At 46.8% G+C, this 8828-nt stretch overlaps 1 protein-coding gene across 1 annotated transcript; it reads right to left on the bottom strand.

Annotated features, from left to right (window-relative positions):
• Positions 1-548: 548 nt before the first annotated feature.
• On the bottom strand, positions 549-8614 carry LOC119977490. The gene is made up of 2 exons (XM_038818506.1): positions 8268-8614; positions 549-1013 (listed from the first exon to the last, which is right to left on the bottom strand). Exons 1-2 carry the CDS (start codon positions 8556-8558, stop codon positions 696-698), a joined length of 609 nt encoding a protein of 202 aa, XP_038674434.1. The 5' UTR covers positions 8559-8614; the 3' UTR covers positions 549-695.
• Positions 8615-8828: the final 214 nt, after the last annotated feature.

The following is an 8828-nucleotide window of genomic DNA, read 5'->3' as shown; positions in this document are numbered from 1 at the left end:
GTGCAAACTCCAGACAGACAGTGACCCGGGGCCAGGATTGAACCCAGGTCCTTGATGCCGTGAGGCAGCAGTGCTAACCACTGTGCCATCGTACTGCCCTTGTGTTCAGTGAGATTTGATCAGGAATGCAAATTTCCTGAAAGCCTGCAGAAAGAGATTCAATGGTAACATTCAAAGGGGAACTGAATATATGCTGGAAGGTGGGAAAACATTGTAGGGCTATAGGGGGAAGAAAACAGCACAGGGCATTTAATTAGAGAGAGCCTTCAAAGGGCAAAAGCACACATGGGCTGGGCCGAATGGCCTTTTCATATGCGAATGGTTGAGTGGAAACTAAAGAGTAAGGGGGAAGAGGGATGAATGCACAGAAGGTGTTTACCTGCAAAAGGGCCAACAATGGCCAAGTCACCTTGGGTCGTTTACTCACTGTCTGGGTCTGATTTTAACTCAGGCTAAAATGAATGTGTTTCAAATGAGTAAACATCAGAGCCATTTTAAAGAGTGCTGAGAACCAATTTCAATGACAAACAAGATACTTAAACTTTGCGTGTTCAAATATGAAGCTCTTTACTGTGCTAATAAAATACATTGGTGGGTTGTTTTCCGCTTCGTTGTGTCACATCTCGATTTTATCAGATGCAAGTGTTTATTCGAGGTGATTTCTTTTTTTAATTCTGGTTTTACTGGAGTTTCTTTTAGATTGTGCGGTGAGAGTCCAGTTCGGTACTTAAGACGCTGGGAGTGTGGCACCGTGAACAGACACAGCTGGAGGAACGGCTGGTGCATTCTGAGCCAGTGACTCGGCGAGTCATCTTCTTCGCAAATTTCATTATCATCTCTTCCATTTCTCGTATTTTCATCTCCATCTGCTGCAGTTTCCTCATGATCTTTTCTTGGATGGCAAGCCCTCTGCGAAAGCGTTTGATTTCTTTCCTCTTTTTCTCACTTTTCAAGTATTTTTTATTGGAGGTGGATCCCATTTTCAAAATGCACGCATATTTCTCCCACATTTTCTGCAAAAGACACATCAGTAGTTAACAGGGAGTGGCCTACAGACCACATAAGGAATTTGTCTGGTAGGCCACAAAGAAATCCAATTAAAGGCCGTATGCTCTCCCCTGGCTGAAGCCAGTGTTCCATCAGTAGGATGATTCTGTGTACAACTCAAGCTGATGATGGTCAGAACCCATATAATCGGCTCCCCAGTGGCTCATTAGGAAAGTGCTATAGTGTAGTGTAAAAAGCCGTACAGCATAAAAATCCCAAATAAAAATCCCTCTTTTCCAGGCTGATCTCATTGAGGGCAATAATTGGACCCACCACAATCAGTCTTAGTGGATCAGGAAAAGAAAGCAGGTACACAGTCCTGATGGCTGCTCAAAACCCCCTTGGTTGAAAGTGGGTGTATGGGCATCAAGGGAGAAAATAGGCTTACCTCTCCACCCACCCTTCCACACCCCACCCTGTAAACTGGCATCACCTAACCCACACAAAGATTGAATAGATTGAAGGTTGTGATAAAGGTCGCGTTGGAAGAATGATTATTTTGGTCAGATGCTAATTCATGTGAAGCTAGCTATACCCCAGCAACAACCAGCACATTCAGGAGTGGAGGAGAGAACATTGACAAAAAATAGACAAGCAAGAGGAATTTATGTAGCCTGTTGTTATCAGACTTTTCTCTATATTACGAGACACTTGGAAGACTTGTGACTAAATTACATAGAAATACATACAACATCCATCCCAGAAACTGGCCACTTGACCCAAATGATCCAGGCCAGTGTTTACACCACACACAAGACTCCTCCCACCCTTCTTCATTTCACCTTATCAGTAAATCACTTTCTATTCTTTCACACTCTTGTATTCATCTAGTTTTCTCTTAAATGCATCTGTGTTATTCCAGGCAGAACAATTTTGTTAAACTGAACACAATTAGTTCTTCCCCTGTTTTAAGCATAAAGTCAGATCATATCATAATAGTAGTTTTGTTCATGCTATCTGTGTTGTTTGACAGAAACAAAAAAAAGACTATTTCTCCAATGTTTAGACAGAACAATAGGTGAACCTCTGGCCACACTGAGTTGGAGGTTTTGGAAAACGCTTATGATCCCTTGAAAGAAAATTCTGTGCTCAGTGACAGAAGAGACTTTTTTTAGCCTTTGGTTTAAATTTCTCGGTGATCATTCAGGATTTTGCATTTCCAAGCACTTTGCACATAAAATATCTGAAATTCAAAATTTTCATCTATCTGTAATATATAAACCAAGTAAACCTATCACACCTGTTCTAGCCCTCTGCCCCTCCCCCTCGCCAGTGATGGCAGGAAAGTGTATTGCAACACAGCACGTTTACATGGGCAGTTTCTATTATAGATTTGAATGTTGGAATTTTTAACATTATAACAATAAGGACATAATAAGGCTTTAAAATGGGGGCTAAATAATGTCTATACACCTTTTAATGTCACTTCACCTGAAGATCATACATGACTGTAACTCCATTAATGCAACAACAAGCGAGTCATCTGAATAAATGTAGGTATATATTATAACATAAGAACATAAGAACTAGGAGCAAGAGTAGGCCATCTGGCCCCTCGAGCCTGCTCCACCATTCAATGAGGTCATGGCTGATCTTTTGTGGACTCAGCTCCACATTCCCGTCCAAACACCATAACCCTTAATCCCTTTATTCTTCAAAAAACTATCTATCTTTATCTTGAAAACATTTAATGAAGGAGCCTCAACTGCTTCACTGGGCAAGGAATTCCATAGATTCACAACCCTTTGGGTGAAGAAGTTCCTCCGAAACTCAGTCCTAAATCTACTTCCCCTTATTTTGTGGCTATTCCCCCTAGTTCTGCTTTCACCCGCCAATGGAAACAACCTGCCCGCATCTATCCTATCTATTCCCTTCATAATTTTATATGTTTCTATAAGATCCTCCCATATCCTTCTAAATTCCAGTGAGTACAGTCCCAGTCTACTCAACCTCTCCTCGTAATCCAACCCATTGAGCTCTGGGATTAACCTAGTGAATCTCCTCTGCACACCCTCCAGTGCCAGTACGTCCTTTCTCAGATAAGGAGACAAAAACTGAACACAATACTCCAGGTGTGGCTCACTAACCACCTTATACAATTGCAGCATAACCTCCCTAGTCTTAAATTCCATCCCTCTAGTAATGAAGAACAAAACTCTATTCGCCTTCTTTTTTTTAGGAAATATTTTATTGAGGCAGTTATAATTTTAACATTTTAATATATTAACATTCTAAATAACAGAATAGTCCGACACATGCAACAACCCCACAATAACATGTCCAACTTCCCCCCGCCCTAACTCCTAGCTACCCATATATTAGATTCCCTGCCCTTATTCTCCACTTCCATGCCTTCCCCCCCACCCCCCCTCCATTCCCTCCCCTCCACCCTTCTGCTGACAGTCAGTTTTCCTTAAAGAAGTTGATGAATGGCTGCCACCTCTGAACGAACCCCTGTATTGAACCCCTTAAGACCAACTTGATCTTCTCTAGCCATCCCAGCCAAATCCATCTCCGGGCCACCAGGGAGGCAAAGGCCAAAATGTCAGCCTTTCTCCCTCCCTGGGCTCCCAGATCATCCGACACTCCAAACATTGCCACCTCTGGACTTGGAGTCAGCCTCCCTTCCAGGACCTCTGACATGACATCTGCAATCCCTGCCAAAATCCCCTCAGCTCAGAACACGCCCAAAACATGTGTACATGATTCGCCGGACTTCCCCCGCACCTCCCACACGTGTCCTTCACCTCCTCAAAAAACCTACTCATCCGGGCCACAGTCATATGAGCCCTGTGGACCACCTTGAACTGGATCAGGCTAAGCTTGGCACACAACGAGGATGCATCAAATCTCCTCAGGGCCGTCTCCCATACCCCAACTTCTAACTCTCCCCCCCCCCCAACTCATCCTCCCACTTCCACTTCACCTCCCCGATTGGGACCCCTTCCCACTCCATCAATTCCTTATATATTTCCGAGACCCTCCCCTTCCCAACCCTGTTTTTGACATCACTTTATCCTGTAGTCCCCTTAGAGGGAGGCAAGGGAAGCTTGAAACCTGCCTCCGGACAAAGTCCCGTACCTGCAGGTACCGGAATCCGTTCCCACCCGGTAACTCAAACTCCTCCTCTAGCTCCTCCAGGCTCGGGATACCCTCCTCAATGAAAAGGTCTCCAAATCTCTCAATCCCTGCCCGCTGCCACCTCCTAAAGCCCCCATCCAGCCCCCCCCCCCCCCCCCCCCCCCCCCCCCCCCCCCCGGAGCGAATCGGTGATTGTCACAGTTCGGTGACCACACCGACGCCCCCTCCAGTCTCATGTGCTGCCTTCATTGCCCCCACACTTTCGGGGCTGCCACTACCACTGGCCTTGTGGAGTACCGAACCGGTGAGAATGGCAGAGGTGCCATTAACAGAGCCTCTAGACTCGTGCCCTTACACAATGCCGCCTCTATCCGCTCCCACACCGACCCCTCCCCCACTACCCACTTCCTAACCATCGAAATATTAGCCGCCCAGTAGTAATTAATAAAGTTCGGAAGGGCCAAGCCTCCCTCCCTGCGCCCACACTCGAGAAGGACCTTCTTCACCCTCAGGGCTTTCCCAGCCCATATAAAACCCAAGATTGCCAGGTTAACTTTCCTAAAAAACGCCTTGGGGATAAAGATTGGGCGACACTGAAACACAAACAGCAATCTCGGGAGGACTGTCATTTTCACAGTCTATACCCTCCCCGCCAATGACAACGGGAACACATCCCACATACGGAAGTCCCCTTTCATTTGCTCAATCACCCTGCCCAAATTTAGTTTATGAAGCTGACTCCAGTCCCTTGCCACCTGAATTCCCAGGTATCTAAAACTCCTTCCCACCACTGTGAACGGCATCTCCCTCAATCTCCTCTCCTACCACCTTGCCTGGATCTCGAAGACCTTGCTCTTGCTCATGTTTAGTTTGTAACCTGAGAACCGGCAAAATTCCTCCAGAACGCCTGTAATCCCCCCCCCCCCCCCCCCCCCCCCCCCCCCAAACTAGTCTGTTATATACAGGAGCAAATTGTCCCCATAGAGCGAGACCCTATGTTCTACCCCCCTCTCACTATCCCCCGCCAAATGTTTTTTGCCCTCAGCCCCATTGCCAAAGGCTCTATGGCCAGGGCAAACAGTAATGGAGAGAGTGGACACCCCTGCCTCGTCCCCCTGCACAGGATAGAAGACTCTGACCGGACCCGGTTGTTCCTTACATTCGCCACTGGTGCCTGATATAGCAACCGGATCCAATCCATGGATCCCTGCCCGAACCCGAACCTTCCCAGGACATCCCACAGGTAGCTCCACTCCACCCAATCAAAGGCTTTCTCTGCATCCATGGGCCCCACCACCTTGACCTCGCGCCCCTCCGCAGGCATCATTATCACATTTAGGAGCCGCCTATTATTGGATGTCAGGTGTCTTCCCTTCACAAATCCTGTCTGGTCCTCCGCTATTACATCCGGGACACAGACCTCTATGCACATGGCCAAGATCTTTGCCAGCAATTTAGCATCCACATTTAACAGGGAGATTGGTCCATATGACCCACAACTCTCCGGATCCTTATCCCACTTCAAAATAAGGGAGATTGATGCCTGCGATAACATTGGGGGGTGCACTCCCAGCTCCTCGGACTCATTAAAAGCCTTTACCAGGAGCGGCCCTAGCAACCCGGAGAACTTTTTATAAAACTCAATCGGGTACCCATCAGGTCCCGGTGCCTTACCCGATTGCATCACCCCCAACCCGTCTATAACCTCCCCAAGCCCAATTGGGGTTCCCAAACCCTCCACCAACTCCTCATCTATCCTGGGGAACTCCCCCCAGGAATCGCTACATAGCCTCCTCCTCGGCTGGGCATTCCGATATGTACAATCTACTGTAAAACTCCCGAAACACATCATTCACCCCTGCCGGATCCAAAATCAACTTCCCCCCTGTATCTTTTACTTTCTCAATCTCTCTTGCCGCCTCCTGTTTCCTCAGCTGGTGCGCCAACATCCTGCTGGTTTTTTCCCCATATTCATACACTATCCCCTTTACCCTCCTCAGCTGTCCCTCCATCTTACCCGTGGACAGGAGCCGAAATTGCAGCTGCAACCTCTGACGCTCCTTCAGAAGCTCCTCATCCGGAGACTCCGCATACCTTCTGTCCACCTGCAAAATTTCACCCTCTCAGTCTTCTACTTATGTGCCCGAATTGAGATGAGTTCCCCCCTAACAACCACTTTCAGTGCCTCCCACCCCCTCCCCCCGGCCGAAACCTCACCTGTGTCATTGATCTTTATCACTCCCCGAATGGCCTCCCTCACCCGCTCGCACATCTCCTCCTCCGCTAACAGCCCCACATCCAGCCTCCATTGCGGCCGCTGGGCTTTTCCTTCATTAACTTGCAGGTCTATCCAGTGGGTAGCGTGGTCTGACACCACAATTGCTAAATATTCAGCATCTACCACCTCAGCCAGCAGCGTTTTGTCCAACAGAAAGAAGTCTATCCGGGAATATACCTTATGTACATGGGAGTAGAATGAAAACTCCTTACTCCTTGGCCTCCCAAATCTCCACGGATCCCCCCCCCCATGCGCTTCATAATCCCCTACAGCTCCTTTGCCATAGCTGATACCTTCCCAGGCCTGGAACTCGATCAATCCAGCTTCGGATCCAGGACTATGTTGAAATCTCCCCCCATAATCAGTCGATATGAATCCAGGTCCAGGATGTTCCCCAGCACCTGTCTGACAAACTCAACATCATCCCAGTTTAGGGCATATATATTTACCAATACCATGGCCATTCCCTCCAGCTTCCCACTAGCCATAACATATCTACCCACGGGTCCGGTTCTATCTTCCCCACCTCGAACGCCATCCAATCACCTTCTTAACCACCTGTTGCACCTATAAACCAACTTTTTGCGACTCATGCACTAGGACACCCAGGTCCCTCTGCACAGCACCATGTTTTATCATTCAAATAATAATCCCTTTTGCTGTTATTCCTCCCAAAATGGATAACCTCACATTTGTCAACATTGTATTCCATCTGCCAGACCCTAGCTCATTCACTTAAACTATCCAAATTCCTCTGCAGACTTCCAGTATCCTCTGCACATTTTGCTTTACCACTCATCTTAGTGTCATCTGCAAACTTGGACACATTGCCCTTGGTTCCCAACTCCAAATCATCTATGTAAATTGTGAACAATTGTGGGCCCAACACTGATCCCTGAGGGACACCACTAGCTACTGATTGCCAACCAGAGAAACGCCCATTAAACCCCACTCTTTGCTTTCTATTAATTAACCAATCCTCTATCCATGCTACTGATCATAGAATTTACAGTGTAGAAGGAGGTCATTCGGCCCATCGAGTCTGCACCGGCCCTTACAAAGAGCAACCCACTCAGGCCCACGTATCTACCCTATCCCCGCAACCCAGCAACCCCCACTTAACCTTTTTTGGACACTAATGGCAATTTAGCTTGGCCAATCCACCTAACCCGCACATCTTTGGACTGTGGGAGGAAACCGGAGCACCCGGAGGAAACCCACGCACACTTGGGGAGAACGTGCAGACTCTGCAAGATAGTGACCCAGTCGGGAATCGAACCTGGGACCCTAGAACTGTGAAGCAATTGCGCTAACCACTATGCTACCGTGCTGCCCTTAAAAGAGCTACGATGCATTGGCCGGGTACTACTTTACCCTTAACACCACGCATCTTTATCTTATGCAGCAACCTTTAGTGTGGCACCTTGTCAAAAGCTTTCTGGAAATCCAGATATACCACATCCATTCGCTCCCCGTTGTCTACCGCACTGGTAATGTCCTCAAAGAATTCCACGAAATTAATTAGGCACGACCTGTCCTTTATGAACCCATGCTGTGTCTGGCCAATGGAACAATTTCCATTCAGATGCCTCGCTATTTCTTCCTTGTTGACAGATTCCAGCATCTTCCCTACTACCGAAGTTAAGCTAACTGGTCTATAATTACCCGCTTTCTGCCTACCTCCTTTTTTAAACAGTAGTGTCATGTTTGCTAATTTTCAAATAACAATTTAAATAAATAAATGCTACATCTAAAAAGTCTTACCTGAAATACCATTACTCAATGTTTGTTATATTTAACTGTCTACTTAACAAAGCTGTTTGTTAAATATAATGCATGCTTCTTTAATTATGTAACTAACCATTAACATATTCTGGATCCTATGTTTCTTAATAAAGTTAATGAAGAAACATATCAAGACAATTAAGCAGGCAACCAGGAAGGCTCGGGCCAGGAAATTATCAAGGATATAGCTTAAATCAGTTTCCTGTGTTATGTGCGGTGCACACCAGGACTTGGAGGATGTGCTAGTGAAGTCATTGGGGATGGTTTCTGTCCGAACCCTTTGCCAGGCTCGGCATCCAGTTGTTTCACAGTGGTCAGGATGAGCATTCCGTCTGGAGGAGAAAAACTCGGAAAGCAGTGCGGCCATTGAAACCTAGAGGAACGGTAAGCAGCTGTATGTGCTGCATGAATAAGATCCTACCACTGACCAAGAAAACTCTGGCAATCACAATACAAGCAGCAGTGAATTATGAGGTAACAAGTGCTTTTTGTGATGCTCCATCAGTATATTGTATTCCCTACCCCTCATCAATACTAAAGTCTCATTGGATCCTCTTCCACCCCACCCTCATTTCCAATTGACCTTTGTGACATAAGAATTATACAAATTGAAGATTATGTCATGGCCAATAGTATG

Source organism: Scyliorhinus canicula, chromosome 1 (genome assembly GCF_902713615.1).
Source record: "Scyliorhinus canicula chromosome 1, sScyCan1.1, whole genome shotgun sequence".
NCBI classification, from domain to species: domain Eukaryota; kingdom Metazoa; phylum Chordata; class Chondrichthyes; order Carcharhiniformes; family Scyliorhinidae; genus Scyliorhinus; species Scyliorhinus canicula.
This window is presented reverse-complemented; position numbering and strand designations above follow the sequence as displayed.